Below are 23,664 nucleotides of genomic sequence, written 5' to 3'. Positions count from 1 at the left end.
TCATCTTACTTTGAAGTTTAGTCTGGAAACCACCACATCGCCATTCGGAGTAATAATAGGAACATTTTCACAAATAATTCCATGATCAACATCGATAACTTTCCCTAGAAAGAAAAAAAAAGTAATCTTAATTAGAGTTTGTGAAACCTTCCATTAAGCAATGATATGTGACCATCTCTGTGCACGGCTGAGAAGTATAAACTGGTGAGTTTCAAACAACTTTTTTATGTGCTCCAGGTTCCCCTAGTGGAAAATCTGGATAATAAATCTTAGCTAGTCAGAAAGACACTGTCAGCAGTAGCCAGGAGTGTGCAATGAATCCTAAATTTGATCATAAATGTAATGCACAATATACATCATAAATATATAATGCACTATAAAGACATGTTTATTCACATCCTACCTGTATTTACTGTATTTTGTTTTAAATAGGTGGTCAATATCAACCAGTAAAGAAGTCCGAGGGCAGCCTTAGCCACAGGCAGACCAGTTCACCTTCTCTTGAGGATTTAATTAGAAAGTGGAATCTACTTTCACTGCCATCTTTGAAACTCGTAGCCCAGTTCAGTCTCCTCCAGCAACGAGGGCAAAGGAGAAAACATTTAATGGCTTGCTTCCATCTCTATTTGAAGCCACAGACACCGTAAAAGTGTCTTGTAAGTATTTGCGGAAACCCATATAACATTTCACTCCAGTAGCTACACTTACTATGTGGATTTCTGGCAAATTTAAATATACAATCTCAATCGGACATTTGGATACTCTGTAACACAAGGACTTTGAAATAAATTCAAAAGTGAAACCAACTCTAACTTCTCAGTTGCCTGTTAATGGGCTTCTTTAACAGAACCCAAACAGCTGCACTCCTAGGCAAATATCAGAAGTTACCTTGACAGACAAGATGCAAAGGAAAGATTTCTCTTTGTATTAGAAGGCTGCTTATTTTATAGCTTCGACTAATCTGAACAAAGAAAAATGGAACTAAGGAAAAGTTGAGTTTATTACAAAAGGATCTGGTAGCATTTCCTTCAGTTAAGGTTAGTTTTACATTTTCCATTAAGAGGTTCTTTGTTCAATTGCTTCTGACTTTGACAAATTATAACAACCTGGGCAAAAATTTCTGTGCCATGTATCAGCCCAAGCATTCTTTGTTTCCTAAAATAAATTTTATTTAAAACAGTTCTGTGGTGTCCAACATGAGATTATGGAAAACAAAAGTGTTTTGCTGTTAAAAAAACATTATTGCAGCCTTCTCATCACACTGAGGCTCTATTGCCTTCAGACTCCTACAAAGGCACTTGATATGCAACTGGGAGATCAACCACACCACACCAGGCATGTGTTTTTGCTGGGTTCACAAAAATGCTAACAAATTTGGCCAAGACATACTTTTGTGAAAAAGGGTCATACCAGTCACTCCAACCACATGAATACTTGTGAAGGACTTGGCATTCATCTGACTACATCTCCACAGAAAATTATTCTATTTCAACTTTAAAATTCTGAATTATTAGATACACTATGTATAAGGCAATATTATTATCTGTTAAAAATATTCTGATAATTTTCATATTTTCACAATGATCTTATTGACAACAGTAAGTGCAAGGCACAAAACAGACATCCCTTAGTTACATAAACTTATATTGGATGATTCAAAAGGAAATAAGTAGTATATGTTCAAAGAGCCTTTGCAGAAGCTGCATATTAAGATTTTTCTTTTCCAACAATGCAGACTCATATACATATGTGAGCATGTGTACTTTTATCCACACACAAACCCACTCTTCAGGAATTTCTGAAGTATCAAGACCAAAAGAAAGGCTGAAAAACAGTATTACAATGGGACTTGTCATAAAAAGCGTGGAGCCCGTGGCCTAGATTCATCTGGCCTAAATTCTACTTAAGTCCTTGAGCACAATGCTTGGTATTGGCTAGCTGCCTCTGAGAGCCTACAACCACTCAGGAGCAAACGCTAGACACCACGACTTAGGAGGAATTCAGGCTGGATGAAATGTGTGACTGTAGTGGAATCAAATCTTGGGAAAAGGCTGCAGAGAAAAAAGGAGTGGGGTATAAGTATACTAGACCAAAAGGGAACGTGAACAGCATGCTTGCATATCTCAACTGCATTTGGTTTTGTTTTTAAAACAGTTACCTAAAAAGAGCCCACAAATTACTTTGTTGCTCCAGGAACTACAAACCTTTTCTCATGTAGGTGACAAAAGGTAACAGTTATAAAATGCCATTTCTTTTCATGTCAGCCAAATACTACCAAGATGTACAAGATTAAGACATCAGCTATTTCCACAGCTATCCGCCATGCTACATCAGACTTTGGTATGAAGAACCTTGTCAGAGGACCTTTGAGAAATCTGTGCTGAAGGGCAGCACTGTTGAAACTGTTGAAAGAAGTTATTTCACAAAGAGCACTTTGGTGCCTTCGGGTCTACTGAGGTTTAAGTTTTCAGAAGGCAAAGGGGGGGAATGAGGCTTTTCAACACCACAGAGGGGAGAAGCAGGAGGGGTCTGTTGGGAAAATTCGGAAAAGCCCATTGCAAAAGCTGCCTTTAAATACCTCAGACAGAAGCTGGACGCAAGAGGAAGAGCGAGGTGGCACATAATGGAGCGTGATAAGAAATGGATGTACATAGAAAATGCTTTGGGGAGGGTGGAGACAGAAGGATAGTGGCACCAGAAAGTTACAGGATAGGGACAGGGGGGATAAGGTGTATATTGATCAGATCATTTGGGAGGTGAGGGGAAGGGTAAAGTTGTCAGCCCATTTTCAGTTGAAAATTCCCATTAAATTATGGAAAAATGAGCACATTTTGTGAGTCTCACAAAACGAGGCTGACTTTTAGTTGCTGAAAACAAAGTAGTATTTTTGTCAAAAACTACTGAACCAATCTGTCTTTCCCTCCTACTCCAAACCAAATAACGTGGTGTTTGAAGATGAAAATGTTAGAGTCTCAGTTTTCTGAAAAAAATTAAGTGTCTGAGGAAAGCAGGCACTGTCCGTATAAGAATAATAATACCACCATCACCATAATAGTATAGTTGAAATGCCTTTTTCATTGAAAGTTTTCACAGAAAACATTTGAGCAATTTTGTGTTATTAGAAAAGCACTGCATAAGCACAGAGTTACAAAATAGCAGGACATTACAATCGAAGGCAACGGGGTCTCTGGGGTATTAAGGCTGAGAGGCTGATTTGTTGTAGAAACAAAACCTCTGTTCACCTCCTGTCCCCCTGCACCGGCCCCACACACAGGGAAATACATACAAATATGAATTAATTACCTTTGATTTCTAAGGGCCCATCAATGTGTAATTCTGCTTTATCTTCATTCTTGCTGTTGTTATCAGACCCTTGAATAACAGCAGTTCTTTTGTAGATGCCTCTCTTCACCTCGTCAAAGACTGAAAACATGTTGTAGACACGGGCAGTGTAGCCTGCTAGCTCAGTAACCTGAGAAAGAGCAAATGCCTCATTTCAGTTATACTTCACAAATTCTATAAACAAAATGTTTGGCCAGAGATTGATGAAAAATATTCCCAGCTATTCTGAGTCAGTATTTCTCAAATGCTACTCTGGAAGGATCGACGATGCATCTTTCGACACCTGTCAATTTTCATTCCTTGAGATTCTGTGCTAACCCATATGCCACCCACAGCTCCTACCAGCCAGCAGAGACTGTTTGAGGGGGACAGATTTCAGTCCATGTAAGCTATGATAGCTCCAGTAAATGAGGAGGTTGCAGGGACTGCTCTTTTCCGTGGATCAGTAGAGTCTTCAACCAGCAGAGAATAGCTATTAGCATATCTGAAAATACAGAGCCTATCGTACAAGAGAAAAACAAAATCTCTCCATTTGCCAGCAAAATAAAGGTCCACAGAAGTGAGGAAAATTGGCATCTATAATTATTTATGTTTACTTCCCTGTATTCCCAAAACCTCCTGTGGGAAATGTGTGCCTTCCTCTATAAAACAGGCAGCACCAGGACATCCTAATCTAAAATACGGTACAAAAAAGAATTGGCTGTTCTGTCAACTGCATGCTAGAGTACCAGAGCTAAATCTGACACCTTGGCTTAGAACTGGGCACATTTAAGATGGTGAGGTCTCTTAAAAGGCTCTCTCTTTTTTTTTGATCCTTTTATCACAATTTCCACCTGGTGAAGACAGAAACAACAGATCCCTGGACCTGATAACTTCCCATTCGTGGGCAGTGACACTACCAAGAGCTCCCAAAGAACTGCCTCCATCTGCTGGAAGCAAAGAATTAAATCTGGGCATCTTATTATAAATGTATTATTAGATGTTTTTAAAGGATGAATTTTCATATTAATGCAGAAAGCAAGACAAGAATAGCAAGAGAATAAGTTCAAGATTATAAAATCATTAGCTTGCTGTGGTTAAACACACACACCTCATTATTGAGTTCACCTGCTATAGGCGTACCTAGTTCCAATATAAAATCCTCTATAAATTTCACTATTTGTGCCAGATTCAGAAGTGAGTGCTAGTTCTGGCCATACTGCCATCACTCCACTGGAGGTTAACAAGCATACAATGTCTTGAAAAACTCAGTTTAAAAAGAGTAATCACTCAATGTTTCAACTCCAACAGCTGTACGTTGTTTTGCACTACTGGTAATTGCATTAACAGCTGTGAAAAGTATTGGGCTAACAGTGCTTGAGGCAGTAGGCAGCACACAGGAGCTGTAACATCATTCTCCACACTGGAGCCTTCCTAGCAATTTCAGCAGGAGCTCGTGCCAGGACTGAGTGCTCCACACAGCGTCGGCAGTGGCATGTGAGAGAATCCTGCCGGCATGAGTGGCAGATGGAGAGAATCCTGCCCGTGATGAACGGAACTTGTACCAATTGTGCCCCAGAAGAAACATAACTTGTAGTAAGTTTCTAAACCATGACCGTACAAACTCGCTTGTCAAAACACTTAATACTACCATCTAAACTATTGACCTGCAAAGAAAAGTTGAGCCCACCTCATCTGCACACTGAATTACACTGACTGGAAGGAGGCTGCTTTCGTGGATCAGGTGGATAAGAACAGGAACTTCACTACCACTTGAAGTGGACTGAAGTACACTGTCCTTTGGAAACTGCCTGAATCATGAAATGGGAATGACAATGTGGTTAAAGTACTGCAGTGTCTCTTGAAGAGAAGTATAAATGTAAAATTAAGATGGAAATTCATAAAACTGGTCTTTGACCTCATGCTGTCCGGATTAAAATCTCACCATGTTACAAATAAAGCGAGTTTGTTCAGTTGTTCCTACTACTTTGTGGATACTTTTGTTTCCAAAAAATAAACCCACAATGTTTATAAATCCCCACGTACATTATATAAATGACTTAAATGTTGAAAATAAAATAGAAATGACATCAGTGTATAATAGGTTATCTGGCAGTATCTTTAGAGCAGAGGCCAAGCAGGGAAACAGCTAAAGGAGCATAGGTCAAAATCGCAGTCCATTAGAAGAACTCCTTCTGAAAAAAGCGCAGACTCTGGCTTTATCAGAGTCCATATCTGAAGGCACCAAGCTACCCCTCCTCCTGCTATTTACAAAGCTGTAGCTATTATGGCTACATTCCAAGTAACGGAATCCACAGACTTTGATTAGCTGCCTAGCTAATGTGTGCCTCCTCGCACTGCACTGGGAAAAGGGGACCCCACCAAAGGGACGAGCAAAAACCAATTAACAAATAAAGAACCGACATTCAGAAGGAAATGTTGAGAAGAATAACAGCGCTGCCTCACTTTTCTTTTGCTTAACAGCCGGCACCTAGAGAAACACCCAAGAGAGACCACAGATGAAAGCCGAACTTTAATGGAATTTGGGTAAGGACCTGAAACAACATCTCTGATCTTCCAGACGAACATCCCGTACTTCTAGACTATCTGCTGTCCCAAGGTGGACTTTTTCCTGCTAAAATTTCTCTACTTTGCAAAATTACTTACAACTTAACAGGTTCACAGGACACTGAAAACAGCCCTACAGTTTAGGAGGCCAGGAAATACATATTCAATTCTCTCTGTGTTTCATACAAAACACGACACTTCCAACAGAAGAGTCCCAACACATTGGAGGTGGGCAGCCTGATTTCAGGTCTGTGCTCCAAACAGAGGAGGAATTTGAACCTTTATCACTCACATTCCAGGAACTTCTATTGCTCTCTGATGGCACCTGAACACAGGTATTAAAAATGACATTTACATGTTGCACCATACTGGCAGCTGTGCACTTTAGACACTTTGTGGACTTAACTCTACAGATCAAACTATCAGTTCAAAGATCTCCGTGGATTTAGCTGTAATAGAATTTGCCTTTAAAAATTGCACTTTTTTTTTTTTTTTTTACATTTTGTATTAAATGTAAATTCTGTTTCTCTTTTTTTTCCTCTTTGTTTCCTGTATGACAGATGTACAGTACCTCTTTGTACGAAGACATAATCCTTTCAATAGCATCTGCTCCAGAGATCAGCAAGTTTCGTGATGTAGTAAAAGCTTCTGTTCTTTCACTAACCATTGCCTGTTTCTGGCCATCTTCCAATTCTAAAAGTAAAAAAAGTTTTCTGTTAAAATATTCTTCTGAAAATTATCTCTACAAATTAAATTATGATTAGAATGTGAGCCATTATAGAGCAGCTTTTAAATTAAGAAAAAGTTAACTCTACAAAGACAACTTTTCAAAAAGAATTGGCGAATGTAACTAGCATAGATAGCTTGGTAACAAAGAATAAGTGGGCGTATACAGAATTCACCTTCTCATGCAAAACATCCTATTCTTTTATACTATTTGTCTACCTAGACAATTTTCCTTTTAATATATCGTTATTCAACCTAAATTTTTCAAAATATGAAAAAAGTGAAACCTAAGCAATGATCTGAAACAGATTTTTAATGGCATTTTTACTACTTCCGCAATTATTCATCTTCAGCCTTACTTATTTACTGACTTCATGTAAAAGGAAACACTCATATTGATGGAAATTTGGCAACATGATTTTATTTCTATAAGAAAGCAATAAGCTTTTTTATTATCAAAGGCAGGGTTTAAGTAGGATACCTCTCTTTCACAACACAGTTTCTCTCTGCATCTGACCCCAGAACAAAGTTGTGATGCTTTGTTTATGACACTGCATCCTATTAGCAAGAAAACTCTTGCTCCAAAGAAAGGCGTTGCCTCATAAGAACATGTCAGCAGCAACAGGCAAGGAGAAAACAGCAGCAGAAATTATAGAAGATACGTGAGAAATAAATGTTTACATTTAACATATCTACATATACTCTTGCTACCACGTCACCTACAGATTCATACAGCATAGTCAACGTGCAATGTTTGCTTTTTGAAGGAATCAAGATTTAAAAAGAAGTGGCTGAATATTTTAAGACTGAATGTTGTTTCAGTGTTAATAGTTGCATCTACAAAAAAGAAGACAACAATGCATAGTAAACCACTCAAAGATTTTTCACATACAAGATTTAGAGTGAAAGGTCTCAAGGGTTTTCTGCATCATATAACTTTATATATATCTTTATATATTGCTTAAGTCTGTTGCAGAATGGGTCTGGATATTACTTTTTTTTAAGTTTGTAAAGTTATTTTAAAGTTTCTTTTTTAAGCTAAGCTGCTGCTAGGCATCAGGCTAGGTAGGGTAATAGGTGGATCCAGTGTGGCAACTCCTGTATTAGCAATTATTATTAACATCTTCTGTGATGTTTGCACAGTGCTTATGGTCAAGAAAAGCTAGGAGGAATTCCCTGCAGGTGTGATGTGACTGTAAATTTTATGGGCTAAGTCAAGCGATGCAAGAGTACAGCAAACAATGGTTTTTTTACTTCGTAAGTAACTGTCTCACTTCCCTGGCAAGATCAGATTCCAGAAATCTGGTGTCTAGAAATCTACATACAGTACCAAAGCCAGATGTATCTTTCTGTCTTTATTAGTTAAATCTAAATGTTATTTTGTTTTCATTTACACATCCATAAAGGTATCCCTACAGAATTGCATCTGAATCACTGAAATACACTATGGATAATTTAGGAAAAACTTTTTTTAAATTCTTACATCATAATTTTGCATATATATATACACACACACTATTTATATGTTACTCTTTCTGGCCTCAGATGTTTTTAATAACAATTTTAATTAATTGAGATACCTGCTCAAATTTTTTAGCTTCAATTACACAACATCAGTACACTGTCAACTAGCTGTATGTAATCTAGCAACCTGAAACACGAGGCATGTTGTTTTTTTTTTTTTAAAAAAAGACAGAAAACCTCTTGCAAAGGGAGAGATTACAAAACTCTTGCTCATGTAGTTCTCACTTATTTTAAAAAGTCATTTCCACTCCAAGAAGAATAAACTTAGGGGACAGAGAGAATTCATTTAATTCATTAGTAAAAACTAAATTGAAATTTGTTTCTTACTTCTCAGAGAACCAATTTCTGCCGCTCTTGTTGGGATTACAGCCCATGTTATATAGAACCACCAAAACTAAATCATTTAGGAATCAGCTATGATTTAACTGCACTAATGCAACATTCCTTCTGTATGTAAATGCAGAATTTACTGACGGCTGCTTCCAGCACCCAGGCTAGCTCATCTAGCAAGAGTTTAGAGATCTCTACAAACCACTGCATTGATCATTTTAGGCATACTTCTAGGGTTATTTAAAAAACTAAAATTATATAGAGCTTATGAGCATTTCACCATTCCAAACACAAGCTCTTATATTACATGCCTAACCCACCAAGATTACTTTTCTTGAACTTTTCGTCCAAAACATTTTTCATATGGCTGGCCTTCTGCATTTGAAGAAGTGGTGCATTGTAACAGGGCAGACAGGCTGTCTCTGTTTCTTACAGAATCTAACATTTCCCTTTTCATCTTCATTTCTGTAATTGATAGTCATACTTGTTTTATAAACAAAGATAAGTGTTCACTGTGTCTAGAGAAATCAAAGTCTCCCTTCCAAAAAGAGTTACTTCCAGAAACTGATGAGAGACACAACATTTGGAACATCAATCATTTAATACAAAAAGAATCAGGAATGTTATCAAACGGGAATCTTGGCTTTGCCAGTTAATTTCTTCCCTGAAATATGTAACAGAATTAGCAAATTTCAGTCAGAAATATCACTGTCATAGAAGATTCTTTTTTCTTTTAATTGCACGACTATTTTTTTACTTTTTTTTTCCCCCGAAGAAGCGTACAAAATCTGTTGCTTTACACCTTTAGTCTCAGGTCTGGTCGTGGTACCAGTTTTGTGCATATCCCTATGTTTATGATACCAGCTTTGTGCATATCCCTGATTCTATCCAAATCCACTCTCTGTTCCTTCAGATATGAACAAACTTGTATCTGACCTGCTGAGGCACAAAGCACTGTTTTCCCAAGCAGGCCAGTAAGTTCAAGTCTGCCTGATTCTTTGAACACCTGTTATACTTTGAACTGGTCTTGACAATGTTGATTTGTCAGTATTAGGTTTGCGATCCATCATTATGATATGCCTCAGGTCTCCATAACAAGCCCCATGCTTTAACATTTTACGTTGCCGGTAGCAAATATTCTTCTGCTTTACGACATGAGCCATCACTGCGTGTTTCTTTTCTCCCACATTTGAAAAGCATTTATCAAAAGAATACTCATGAGCAACAGGAATGTTATTTAGTTTAGCATGAATACAAGTCTTTTTCATTCATGCTGTAATACCAAGGAGATATTTACAACGTGTGGTTAAACGATCTTTTTCTTGACTGTACTCGTTCTTGTCATGGCAGAAGGACTCTTACACTTTTTCCTGTTGTGCTGATAACCTTCGCTGTGAGGTGAAATGGTTTTGTACAAACTCTTTTGTTTGGACTAGGACCTCCTGATATTTTTGAAGCTGTTACCAGGATGCCAGCCAGCGCCCTGGTCCTGTTGATGGGCAGTGGCTCAGACAGCTGAGCACCCAGCCATCTATCAACCCAACTGCAAGTAAGCTAAACCACGGCGGGGCTGCACAAAGTCATCCTACAGGTCAAACCAAGCTTGCCCAGTTGGGCAGCACTGATTTGGAATATAACTACCAAGACCTGCACGGAAAAGAATTCACTCATTCCTGATTAAATGTACCCAACTTAGAACTGATCCTTCTGCAGATATTATAGGATCTGTGCTTAAAGAATCCTATGGAATTTGTAATATATTCTGTGGTTCTAATTGCACATAAGGAAGCCTGCTGAAGCGAACTTCCCTGCTTGTTTTTCACTACCCCTTCTTAATTACATTTCTTTCTGCTCTCTCTCTTTTTTTTTTAATAGCATCTGCAATAACAACACTACTTGAGTCTCGTTTCACTTCCTGGAAAGTTGTGACAGGATGTCAAAAATAATACCATCCAAGCCTGGAATCTGAATTTCACCCTCTCTTCTCCCAGGGAGGCAGGGAAAAACAGCGGTTCCTAACAGGTCAACGCATAAGAGAACAATTACCTATAATTACACTATGGTTTATGGAAGGAGGAGATAAGCACTCTAGGAAAGTTAATAGTATCATTTTGTAAAGTGGCTGGAGATGCTGCAAAAATCAGCCTGCCATCCCAACAGTGGCTAGTGAAAAAGGACTGCAATTATCATCAAAATACGTGACACGAGGATCCTCCGAGTCCTGAATTCATGCTGTTTATCAGGCTTAGGTTCAAAGTTCGATCTTTTGCATTGCTGACTTGCTATGCTTGAAAGTTACGCACAAGACATGTACATTGTAATAATGTCTGCGAATAATAAATAAATATGAATGGCATTCAGAGGAAGTACAATCTTTTGAGGATGTAACTTTAACGAAACATTTAGAAATTAAGTAAAATGTCATATTACCACCGTCTGCAAATCCTGTTGCGGTGATGATGGGCACAGCGACCATAATCATACCACAGCTACTCCAGACATACTTCATCAGGAACTGCTCTATCATGATGTACCATAAACGTTTGGACAGAATGAGATTCATTTGATCTGCCAAAGCCTTGTAGCTTTTTTGCAGTTGTTTCATTTCTACCTACAGTTAAAAAAATAAAACATTTGCAATAAATAAAATTTATGCAATAAATGCAATAAATGCAATAAAACAATGCAAGAAAGATGCATGTCATACAAGATACATTCACATACGTGCAAGAAATAATTGGGTACCCAGAACTGTGACTTCTGAGTCACATCTGCTGCGTGGTCCTTTCTTTTCACAGTGCTGCAGTCTCACAGCAAAAGCGCACAGCTTTATGGAAGTCAGTGGACCTGGTTCTTATTTACACCATCATCCCTCGATAGCACATTGGTAGGTTTTCAGCTTTTTTAAGGTCTCTGATATATACAAGAACAACATACAAGGCAGTCACAACAGCTGATTCTAACAACCAAAATAAGATTGATTCCACATCCTTTTAATGAAGCTGCAGCTGTAGTGTTTCACAGCAACTGAAACTCCTCATAGTGGAATGTGTTTGGGGATCAATTATCTCCAATGACTTGCAGTTGCAGAGCTGATCCCTGAAACGCAATGCTGCTTGGTTTTGCAAGCAGTCTGGAGGAAGAGGGAACTATCCCAAGAGGTTTAACAAGTCAAAGACAGTTGCAAGTCAATATGATATAATGCATTCAGTTCAAGCCAGTATATGTGGGAACTGAAAAAATGTTTAATTCAGCTGCACTTAAAACATTCCTATAGGCAGCTTTTAAGAATGATTGCTTCTACCAAAATAAACCATTTACATTATATAATCGTTGCTTGGACTGAAAGAGTAATACTTCAGGCTAGTTTCCAGCTTTCATTTTCACCTTACATGAAACAACTTTCTTTTCCAAAAAGTGAAGAAAAAAAAAAAGGTGTTGAAAGGTGTTACAGCCAAAATTCACTAATAAAAATATGAAGAGTTCCTTAATAAGGTGGCTTTAAAACAAGCCATTAGTTTATGTAACTGTGACTGCTGAAGTACTGTACTTAAGCTATTTTAAGACTCTGATGACTACATCTTTGCTTAGCTATGTAAAAGAGTGTCAAAGGTTGTAGTGCTCTCTGTGCTATCACGGAGTTCTCCCCTAGACTTTCTGGTGTGCACTGGTTGCTATTTCTACAGCATTAAACTTGGCAGTTCATAACATGGGTGAAAAAAAAAAAAAAAAGCCTGGAAAAGTTAGGCAGAATGGGCTGGGTGGGGGAAAAACAGAGATTAGCTTCCTTGAAAAGCATAGGATCCAGCTGCAAAACAGGAACATTGTCAGAGCACAAGGGAACTACGGTCCATTCCCCCCAGATACCGCCTGTGAGACTGCATTTTCCTAGGAAACGGGAAGTGCTAGTTGTAAACAGGTCTAAATGTCAGAGGGACCCAAAGTGCTCGGGGAGGGCACCAGGGGAAGCGTGGGTCAGCTCCGGCGCTGCAGGAGCAACCCCAACACCCTCTTCTCTCCTCCTTACCTTGTGCCCTCGGTAAAAGGCGATCTCTTCCACGTTAGCAATGATGCGTGAATGCATGAAGCGCAGGTAGCCCTTCTTGTGCGCCTCCTCAGCCACCAGCTTGCCAAACTTGGGAGAGCAGGCTTTGAGCACGCGGGCCGTAGCGTAGACGACAAGCCCAGCCAGGAGCGTGGGCCCGATGGGGTTAGCACCCCGGGACCGCGCTGTGCGGATGAGGGTGTAGGAGGTGAGCACGACATCCAGGATGGGCTTGGTGAGGTTGGAGTAGAGATGTGCCACGGACTGTGAGAACATCATGATGTCCTCGGTGAGGGACTGGTCAGGGTTGGCCAGCCGCCCGTCCATGCTGATCACTCTGTAGTAAGTCTGGTTGGCAAAGTAGGTCTCATAGGCGTGATCCACCAGGCGCGTGCGGAAGGCGAGGGCCAGCTTGCACTCCAGGTACCGTATGGTGCTGTTCACGAAAGTGGCCGGAATTGCAATCATCAGCCATTTGATTAATTTGAAGACGAAGCTCCTGGGCTTTTTTTCCACGATGCTTTTGACAATCTTCCCATCGAGGGCGGCCACATAGATGGAGAGGAAGGTCCTGGAAACCAGGGCGACCGAGTGGAGGCAGAGCAAGCCCAGCTCGGCGCTCACCAGCTTTGGGAAGAACAGCTTGCGAAGTTCCAGCAGCTGCTTGAAAAATTCCGCGTTCACCGCCGGGGAGGCTCTGCCCCGGCTGCCGGCGCGGTGCGGCGCCTCCCGGCCGCCCTCAGCCCGGCCGGCGTCCTGCGAGCCGCCCGCGCAGCCCGCCCGCCGCAGGCGCCTGCGGACGACGGGGTAGAGGACCCTGAGCCCGTACGCCGCGGCCAGCAGGCAGGCAGCCCTCTTCGCGGCGCTGGCCCGGCTCCATTGCACCCGCCGGGCCGCCGCATGCAGCATGTGGGTCATCCTGCCCCGCCGCAGGCACCGCTTCGCGCCGGCCCTAGCGGGGGCGGCTCAGGCCCAGCGGGAAGGTCGGCCCCGCCGGCTCTTCATCGGGCCGCCGGGGGCCCCGGCTCCCCGCCGGCCGCCCTGCCGTGACAGATGCCGACTGAGCCCTGCCTCCCAGGGCCGACGGTTGCCTTCAAAGCGCGGCGCGTTGTACAACGCAGCCCAGCGCCGCGCCGCCCGCCCCGCCGACCACCATTGGCTGCGAGGCGCGGGGCGGCACCGGCCCGGCTCCCCCGCACCGCCGCCCCGGCCCCGGCCCCGGCCCCAGCCGCTCGCTCGGGGCCCGGCCGCGGCGGCGGCGGCAGCAACAGCAGCAGCGCGGGTCCTCCGTCGCTTGGCCCCGGACTGACAGCAGGTTCTCGGAGCTCGGCTCCAGCCGCACCGCTGATCCGCCGGAGCTCGGCCCGGCCGCACGGCGGCTCCCTGCAGCGCGGCCCGGTAGCGCGCCGGCTCGCCTCAGGCTGCGGCCGGCCCTTTCCTTCCGCCTGCCCTGCGGAGCAGGCGCCGCCTCCGGCCCCGGCCCCGCCAGCGGCGCGGGGACGGGGCGGGACGGCGACGGCGGGGGCAGCTGGGGCCCCGCGGCAGCCCCGGCGGCGGTGGGGCACCGCGTCCCCCCCGGCGCCCGCCCGCGCCCTCCCCGGGCCGGGGGGGGGGCGGGGGGGGGCGGTGCCCGGTGCGGGCGAGCAGCGGCCCGGCGCGACGCGGGCGAGGGCAGGGGGCAGTCGGGGCCGGTGGCGGAGGGCAGCCTCGGGTCGAGCCTGGCCGCGCGGCGGCGGGAGGGAGGCGGGCGGCACGGCGCCTCCGCTGTCCAAATAGGCGTCATTTCTTTCCTGTCCTCTCGTCAAAAGGAAACCGGTATTGTGCTGGTGCGGCGTTGTTGGACCAAAACAACCCCCACCGCTTCGCGCCGTCCCTGCGGCAAAACCGGGCTACAGTCGCACAAAGGAATGAACAGTAAAGGCAGTTGTCTCGCCGCTTTATTTTTCTCTCTCCCTAATTTCTTATTCCTACTTCTTCACTTGTTTGGAAGAGGTATGTATTTGAAATTACAGGGGGAGGATCAGAGTACTTAAAACCACGTTGGGTCCTTTCACACCTTGAAAATGAAGTCATAAGGTAACTGCATCAGCTGGTATACGATAAAGCATTAGTTTAGGATGCGTGTGTAAAAGCAGATTTGAAAAATGTGTTATTAGGCATTTACAGGAGAGCCGAGGCATCCAGCCTTCCCCGAGAAATGGAGAGTGAGGCCACCTACCTCTCTGTTACTTGGCATATGCAGAGTTAAATCAAGTCACATTACTGTTACAAAACAGTTCTCTTCCCACAGAGTGCAATGATAATGTTGAGATAGCAACACAAGGTTCAGGATGAAGAAATAATACCTTTGATATGAGAGAGAGAGCGCGCTTTGCTTTTAAAAATTGGACATCACTTATCAAAACACCCAGGTGTCTTCCAAAAAGCCCAGTAAGCCAAGCCCAGCAAGACGAGACCAAGTAAGATCTATTTCTCCCTCTTCCTAGGAGGCTGCACAAACTGTGTCCCCAGTGGGCTGCTGGAGAGTGAGGAGGAGAAGATGTGGGGCAGCCTTGGAGCTTATGAGACTTTCTGCCAGCGGGGACAGGCTAGCGATCTGGATAGAGGTCCTTCTAGCTTTTTTTGTTTTTTAATACACAACTCAAAGCTAGGAAAATGTCAAAATCTGAGCTAGAGCAGTACAGCTAACTTTCAGTTGCTAAGCAGGCCTGGTTTCGCTGCAGATTATTTTGTCAGTAAAAGAGAAAGGTTTTTCAGCGCGCAAAGACGCTGGCAAGATATGCTGGCTAAGAAATTGCTTTGCTTAGGGTTTGTTATTTTTTAATCATGATCTCCAGTTGGATACTTCCCATTCTGGCTTGTGTGTATCACAGCATACTCTTAGATTTTGCCAAACCACAGTTATGTGCAATATTCCATTACTCAGGCGTTTTCTCACCAAGACGAAAGTTCACAGATCTCTTTCGGTTCTGCGTTTCTGCTGACCTTTCACTTCACGAGATCCTGGAGGACTGAAGCTTTTGGTGACTTGGTGGTAAGTGCAGACGTACACCCCACAGTCAGATCTGTGGGAGCATTTAAGTAAAACAAATCTGACCATGCAGTGTTTTAGTCAATAAAAGCAGTGTATTTTCTTCCTTTGAAAGTATGGAGAAAAGCCTAAACTGTTGTTTTAAATACACCCTTTCTTCTGTTCTTGCTGCCTCGAGAGTTTTGCTCTGCCACAGTCCCGCTCTGTAATCCATGCACAAACTCCTCTTTGTGGAACATGGCCTTAGGTGGTACATTTTGTGTGTGTGTGTGGTGAAGGCAGCAATTTCACCACATTTAGTCATTACTGGAAAAATAATTACCAAAGCTGCAGTAATATTGGTGCACTGTTCAGTGCCCTGTTGTCTCCACAATTTCTACTGACTTTATTTTAATAAACTTTTGAAGATAAGTGCAATCTAATAAGTTCAAGTAACTTAGGCTGTGGGGTGGGGGAGGATGTTCGTATCAGAATCAAAATATTTTGGGGTTTATCCTCTCTTAAGGAGAACCAGATACTTTTTTTTTTAATGCCAAGTGATTGTTTTTAAGTCATATGGTTAGTTTTCATCAAACACATTAAAATAACTTATGTGCATTTTCTGAATATAGGAACCAGTAACTGAGGAGGAAGAGTTAGAGGAGCCTATCTTATTTTTATAATTATTTAATATTGTGCAGTAATTTTTCACTATTTTAAGTCAATATTCTAGCAGAACAGAATGCCATAATTCTGCTCCCAACTGCAAAAATAAAATTGTTTATTATGCAAACAGTGCTTCTCTGCTGACTGAAGTAACAGAATGACTGTCTATAGAAATGATTTGTGCTTGGATACCACCACAAAGCAGAAGTAGAAACAATGAATATCAGGCTGACAAAGCCCCATGAATGTTTGAACATGTAGGAACTTGAGTGTAATCATGGCAACATTGATGCCTCTTTTTTCTCTTCTATTTTTTGCCCACTGGCTCCTACTCCAGCACTTCATCCTTGCACAGCCTCATGACTGCCGTGGAGGTAGTAGAATTGGAACATGCAGGTTATTACGTAAGAGATATCAGTCAGCCTTACTCAATGTTCATTTTTTAAAACCTTTTGATTTAATGTTTGAAAAAAATAAAATGTGCAGTTTCTGAAGCAGAAGGCTGCTTACCTGATGCCTTGTATGCTCCTAACACAGAGTCCAAAGGCTATAACATCAGTCTTTGCAGAAAACTAGAATGTCCTCACTGCTTACAGTGCCATACACTGTGCTGTAAAGACATAAAAAATAAACGTACTGAAAAATAGATATAAATTATGCCTTTTATGTCACTACTCTTTGGGATATTTAACATTTAAATACATGTATATCATGCATAAAGTACGTAACCGTTTATATGTGGATGAAGTATATGTGAAATACATAAAATATCAATCCACAGGGTGCCCATTGTTTTCAATTGCATACTAATACTGAACTGTAAATCACTTCTAAAATATGATGTAGTGTAATATGGTGAGCTAGGAATTTCTGGGGTTTTGTTTAATTTTGAGCTGTATGTTTACGTACTGGTGTGGGAATAGTAGGCCTCGATTTGAACCAAATTCAACAGAGGACGATCAGACAAGCCCTTATTCAAGCAAATACCTTACTCTGAAGGACTTCCAAAGTTTCTATTGACTTTAATGTAATCACTTACATAAGTACAGAAATACATCCACAGAATTAATTTGCAACATCAAGGCAAACCAATGACAAATTACACCTTTTAATCAGAGAAAAGCAATAAGTTATCTGACCTTTGATTTCAAATTCATAGCAGCAGAAATTGTCGTCTTATTCTGCCCGGTTTGGAGAAGCTGTTGGCTAGAATCATACACCTCAGTAGAACAGCCAGGCACTGTAATTCGTTTAGGACCTGGAGATCTAAGCCAAGCAACAAGCTTCAGTTTTAAGGTGACAGATGTGGAAGCTTGTTGAAGAAGTGTCACTGGGGTGAGACTGGCCTGATCCTACAGTTGGTTCCAACTGTTTTGGTCCTAACGAAGCTGTGTGGTACCCAGGCTAGGCAGAGATGTGTTACGGCAAGAGGGTGGAGAGGAGAGGGGAAATGGGAAGGTCCTGCTCTGCTGTTTGACTCCAGAGTGTAGGCACCACAGAGATGGTGTAAATGGGGGGCATTCCTGCACCAGTGGTCCTCTGCCCCTTATTCTGTCTTCTGTAAATTTAAATCCTGCATGTCTTGTAGGTTATGAGAATTTACCCGTAAGGCATTTGAGTAGTCTGGCTGACAGTACAATCAATAGCAGCCGGATCACAAACAGTTCTGACTTCTGAGAACACTGTGATTCTAGACAGAATATGGCTCTAGAAAGAAGTATAAACAAGTTCTTTTCCCTTTACAGAGAGAGAGGGAGAGGGAAAAGGCCAAAGATAGAGAAGGTCAGTGTCAGCTGCTCCAACCACAGTGAACTGCTGACTAATGGTCTCAGACAAAGGATTACACTTTTAATATTTAGGCTTTAATACTTAAAAGCTTTCATACCTGGATTTTTAAGACATATTGTTAAATTTATTTCTTATTTTATACAGAAAACTCAGCCAGACCCAGCAATTCCAGAAAAATACAGCTATGGGAAGCATGTGTCTATTTTATGCCTTCAGAAGTCTCAAATATGTTGTGTTCTTTGTTTTTTGCTTTAAATCTGTAAGGGTTTCTGCTCCCAGATCATCTGAAGAAAATGCTAACATTTCTTTATTAATCCTTTGCTCAAGTGCATTGTAAACATTTAAACAAGCTACATGCCAAGTGCAACAGTACAGGTATAAGTAGTAAAATCATGTAGCTGGTATCAATTAGCAACGGTTATATTGGCACTGCCTGCAGCAGAGCCAGCACTCTACTCTGCGAAAGTGCAGGCAGGAATAAATCCACAAAAATAATCTTACTCATGCACCCCAAACACGAGATCTGCTGCCATCCTTTCGTCATGCCTCAAGAATTTATTTGAGGGGTTGCAGCTGGTAGGTATGCCAATAAAAAGATCATTTCCTGCAATCTATTAATTAACTTGTATTTGGGAGATTTCTAAATATTAAGAATAACCCAACTGGTTCAGGCCAGTGCTTCACCGAGCACAGTATTGTCTCTAACAATAGCTCTAAGCAGATACCCAAGGAAGAATAAGAATTGCAATTACATAGGATGCTACCTTCCCTGCTGTAGCTCTATACACTCCCAAGCTCTGGCCGTTTTCAGCTGTGAGAATTTCGTGAGACTGAGAGGTTTTGCTATGAAATATTTCACTCTTACAAGTACTTGTCTAGTCTCTCTTGAAATCATGTAAACTGTTACGTAAATAATAACGTCCTTTGGCAAGCAGTTCCTCAGATCTACCATCCCATACGTGAAGAACCACTCCTTTCTGCTTGCTTTCACCCTGGCTCCCACAAGCTCCGCTTTATGGCCACCTATACCTGTTCTGGAAGAGGCATTCAACAACAGAGCGCCCTCTCTTTCTTTTTGCACCTTTCCCATACCACTCATGAGTTTATCAGCCTCTATTCCATATCAGCCCCCAGCCCCTGAGTGCATGGATGCAAGAACTAAATATTCTCTCCACTCTCTTGTATTTCAGCTGATGGCAGGAACTTCCCTTTTATTTCATGGCTTCTTAGTTTCCTTAAAACCTTCAGTAACAGATGTTGTCAACAGCCTTAATTAAATCCATCAAGGCTACAGCAATCACAGTCACTCTTTTTTACATGCTTGTGAGGCAACACTTCCATCTACAGAAGCTATGCTGGCTCTTCACGAGGTGGCCTATATTATAGTTCCTGCTATTTTTTGTACTACAAAGGTAGGCTTTCTGGATTGCCACAGATTTTTTTTTTTTTTAATTGTGTCACATTTGTTACCCTCTAGTCACCAAAACCAAGGAAGTTTTAAGTGGTCCTTGTTGCATTATAGACCTCTTCAGTGAATCCCATTTAGTCTTGGTGCTATGCTAGTGTTCAGTCTGTCTTGCTAAGATCATTTTCACCTTGTCTACTGTTATTTTCACTTTAGACGGATCCTCTCCTGAGTTCTCCAGAAAGGATTGCTGCGTAAAGTTCTCCCCAGTTTCCTCATCAATGAATACTGATGCAAAAAAACCTAACTTACCTTTTCTGTAACATCCATGTCTCCTCTGGGCGCTCGTGTTGTACTTTGGTCACCAACTGGCCCTACAGACTTTCTAGCAGGCTTTTGCTGCTGGTTGATGTGTAAGAAGAATGATTTAGTCATTTGGTTCCTTTGCCTAGTTGTTTCCCAAATTATTTTTGGCCTGTCTAATTGTATTTTTATGTTTATCAAAGTTCACGTTCCTTTCTGTTATCTTCTTTTGAGTGCAGGATAGCTTTTTGCTATGGTTCAGACTGTCTCTGTGCTTCAAGTCTGGTGTCCTTCAGCTTTCTCCTAGCCACATGTAAGGATTTCATTCTTTTAGCTCCCTCTCCTAATTTATTTTTAAGAAGCCTCACATTGTTCCCGTACTGGAGTTTAGCACAACTATATGTTCCCTTACTGGAGGTTAGCACAACTATAGAGGATTCTTTGGTCTTTGTTGCTCTTTGTAGAAATATTGCTTTTATAAAGTGGGGATTCCAACATGAGAGTCTGAAGCAGATCTTGTGCGTTGTTCTGCATCAAGCCGAGGACCACACTTTGTCTGGAGGGCTCATTCTGTGAAAAATAATTCCATCTAAATAGTACCACCTAAGAATGGCATCTGCTTCATACAGCAACATGTCAATATACTGTTGTCAATGGTACTGCCCTGGCTGGTGGTTTGACATGGAGATCCAGTCCCATGTTATTCCCAATGGGGCTTTGAATTTCAACCCATGTAGATTATGTGCTTCTCTCTGAGGTGACTGGTTTGCTGTGTTTGGAAACGATTTAGCCTCTCTACTCTCTAGTCTTTGGATTAATGGCATCATCCCTTTCCATTTATGCTCACTCCTAACTCCTTCAAACCTAATCTAATGAATCCAGCTCAGCAAGGAGCACATATCAGGAGAAACAACCAGATGAGGTGGTCTCTCGTTGCACTATTTCCAATACGGCAGGGCCAAAACTGATCTTCTGTTGAATGGCTGGGTAGTCATTGATTTCAGTATATGTTGTAGGTATTTAAACTGGGGTTTCATACCAAATGAACACTAGTCATCTCATACAGCAATTTACTGTCATTTTTCTAATCTAATACTGATACCTTGTACGTGAATATAAGGAAGCCCACTGTGTTTTTCTTTAGGTGTTTGGCTGAAGATTAGTGTTTTGTGGTAAAATCTAGAAATCCTTGGGCTTGCTGCTATTTCTAGAATTTTTTTAACTAATGCCCTTAGAGTAAATCAAAAAGGGCCTCTGCCTTTTAAAGGTGAGTAGGGGAATTAAATTTCATTAAATTAATTGAAAGAGAGTTCTGTCTTTCAAGAGGAACTACTTTTTAAAGGGGAACCTTTGTTTTTAAAACAAGTTTTTTCTTCCATTTTAAACCGCCTCAGACTCTGTCATGACTTTGCAATATCACAGCAATCTTTTAAAACTCTTTTAGGGCAAAAGCACCAACCAGGTTAGTATAAAACACCACAAGGATAGTATTACTTTATTTCTTCATAAGCTGGTCTCTCAAGGAGGGGAATGGGCAGAGGAGCATTGACTGGAGGAAGACCATGCAACTCTGTAAACAAAGTTTATGCACTGGCTTTGCCAAACAAAAGCTTTCACTTGGAAGAGACTCATTTCTTTTCAGTCATGCATTCCTAGCATTAGATAATTGGGTCAGTATTTAGGCACCTACGTAAGTGTATCCTGGCATTTAAAAGTACCAAAAATTCCCACTCTGGAGAGAGGATTCAAAAGCATTTCAGTTACTCTGCATCTTTTACATAGTTATCTATGGATGGATTTAGTTACCCAATGCTAGATATTAGGATCAAACATTTTGGGCAAAAATCAAAGTTAAAATATGTTAAACTAACACCAAAAAATTTGGTAATGATGTAAAATATTTAAACCCAACTGTGAGAATCCCCAGGGTTTTTTGGTTTTTTACTACATATTAATCTGTTTAGTAATCCCTTCCTTTGTTATAATGAGCACTAGATGAAGACACTTGCTGGGAAGTGGAAGATGCATTAAGAAACATGAGGACCATGTGGAGTTAGTTCTAAGAAATTATTTGGAAACACATCTTCTCTCTCTTTCTCTCTCACTGTCTCCAGTGAGTATAAGATTTTACATATGCAATGTCGGTTCACTCAAGGGGAAGGCTGTCCTGCCAAGGGAAAGAAGGGTATTCAAAGCTTCAGGGTACAATAATGCTGCAGACAGCAGCACACGCTTTCACTTCACGCAGTTTCAGTTATCTAACCTAGCTGCCTCCTCTCTGGGTGTTGCAACATCCCCTCTCTCTTATTTGGTTATATAGGGGTTCTGTGAGGACTTACTCAAAGCTGGGTGTCAAAAGCTGCACGGTCAACATTTCAACACCAGCCTTCGTGGAGAAACGTGGTCTTACATCAGATAGCCGCAGATACACTGCTTTGGACTGCTTTGCTACATCACTTATAACTAGAGCTGATCTGATAATGAAGAAGCATGTCAGAGGGGAAAACTCAAGTGCTGAAGGACGACAGCTGCAACAGTTATTTTAGCAACAGTTGGAAAGCTGTTCTGAAGAAGAACCTGTCTAATACTTTCTTAACAAAGGAACATGAGATGTAGTTATTCTGAAGAGTGGCTGTTAAGAAGTTACAAAAAAGGGAAATCTTCGTGGCTTTTTTCTTCTTTAAACTTCAGTTTCTGATGCACGGAGGAAGTCTCCTTGTTCTATACTTACTTCACTTCCCAGAGAAGCGACTCAGCTCCATGAAACTCATTCTCATGACCTTTTAAAAATTAATAATAATGTCCTGTAATTCTTTGAAAGCGTGGCAACACTGAAAAATTCAAATCAATTATTTCGATGTGTTGACAGTCAAGGTGCAATATTTAGACACTGGAAATCTAGAGTCATGTGCATCTCTGGTCTTATTTCACTGTTTCCTTTGCCTTCGGTGAAGAAAGAACTGATTATTTTTTGACCATTTGAAAGGTATTTTAGGAGGGGAAGTTTTCTTATATTGAAAAAATAATTGATTGAAGCTGCCATGTCACTTCTTCTGGATTCTGTGAGCTAGTGCTATCTACCAGGCTCAAATCAAACATAAAGAAAAGCGCAGTCTTTTCCTTTAAATCCAGATAGTACCATGGAAGAGTAAGATTAAGGGTGGTACAGAAAATATGAATACTGTGTTAGGAAAACAAAAGTAAAAGGGATTGGATTATGTCATGCCTGAAACTGCCTTTTAGTCATAGTATTAACAAGTTAAACATTTACACTAGATGGAAATGCAAACAAAATAGAAAGGATTATTTCAGGTGATGAAATAAGCTAAATAATCTTTCAATCTGTCATCTGTCATGTTAGCTGTAGAGGCACATACACTTACTATATATATATTTTACTGTGAAGATTTTATTCTAGTGTTATTATAAGAAACAATAATGCATACTAATCAGAAATACTGGGGATAAACAATAAAACTTTCTGTCTGATAAGTTTATTCAGTTTAATTGGTGATATTTTAGAGAAGCAGATCATCTGACTTCTATAATCTTTTAGCTGTGGATTCTATGAACACCCTATCAAAATTAAAAATATTAGAAGGAAAAAAACTTGGGTCATTTTTAATATTAGGTCCCTAATACCTGCTCTGAGTACTCTCCGCATTGTTGTACTAATGACAATTGAGCATTGGTACCTTGAAAAACATTAGGCTAATGATAACTCAGCAAGAAAACACTGCAGGAAAAGATTTATATAGAATTTTAATGATTGTTTTGTAAATGGGTGCCTTCACTTGCTGAAACGATGGCAGTGAGTCCCAGGGAAGGGAGCGAGGGGAGCTGCGTTGCTGCGGAGGTGCGCTGGGAGCACAGGGAGCACCCGCAGCTCTGCGTCCCTCCGTGAGGGTTTGTCACTATTTACACACGAAAGCTCATCAAGCAGCTCCAAGGACAACGCTGCCTACTAGTAGAAAATGC

The 23,664-nt window shown here is 41.5% G+C and overlaps 1 protein-coding gene and 1 long non-coding RNA gene across 6 annotated transcripts in view; one reads left to right on the top strand and one right to left on the bottom strand.

Annotated features, from left to right (window-relative positions):
- Positions 1 to 14,063, bottom strand: part of ABCD2 (ATP binding cassette subfamily D member 2) — a 50,009-nt gene extending 35,946 nt beyond the window's left edge. For 3 of the 5 annotated variants that reach the window (XR_015706528.1, XR_015706529.1, XM_009462959.2), the window contains exons 1-5: positions 12,497 to 14,058; positions 10,900 to 11,080; positions 6,461 to 6,582; positions 3,304 to 3,472; positions 10 to 104 (exon numbers count right to left, since the gene is read on the bottom strand). Coding sequence is in view for 3 of the 5 variants with exons in the window: in XM_009462959.2 (XP_009461234.2) it covers positions 10 to 104; positions 3,304 to 3,472; positions 6,461 to 6,582; positions 10,900 to 11,080; positions 12,497 to 13,432 (1,503 nt within the window). In the remaining 2 variants the exon portion in view is untranslated. Of the gene's footprint in view, positions 1 to 9; positions 105 to 3,303; positions 3,473 to 6,460; positions 6,583 to 10,899; positions 11,081 to 12,496 lie in introns of all 5 variants that reach the window. The other 2 variants (XM_087766128.1, XM_087766127.1) reach the window with 2 other exon arrangements.
- A 152-nt stretch (positions 14,064 to 14,215) lies between these two features.
- Positions 14,216 to 23,290, top strand: LOC148054517 (uncharacterized). Its single transcript, XR_015706530.1, has 3 exons — positions 14,216 to 15,120; positions 15,441 to 15,548; positions 22,007 to 23,290. It is a non-coding gene; the product is annotated as an uncharacterized LOC148054517 (long non-coding RNA).
- The last annotated feature ends 374 nt before the right edge of the window (positions 23,291 to 23,664 follow it).

This window comes from Nipponia nippon, unplaced genomic scaffold (genome assembly GCF_047370975.1).
Source record: "Nipponia nippon isolate SJK-2023a ecotype South Korea unplaced genomic scaffold, ASM4737097v1 scaffold_3, whole genome shotgun sequence".
Lineage (NCBI taxonomy): Eukaryota > Metazoa > Chordata > Aves > Pelecaniformes > Threskiornithidae > Nipponia > Nipponia nippon.
The sequence above is the reverse complement of the archived record's forward strand: the minus strand, read 5'-3'. Positions and strand labels throughout refer to the sequence as shown.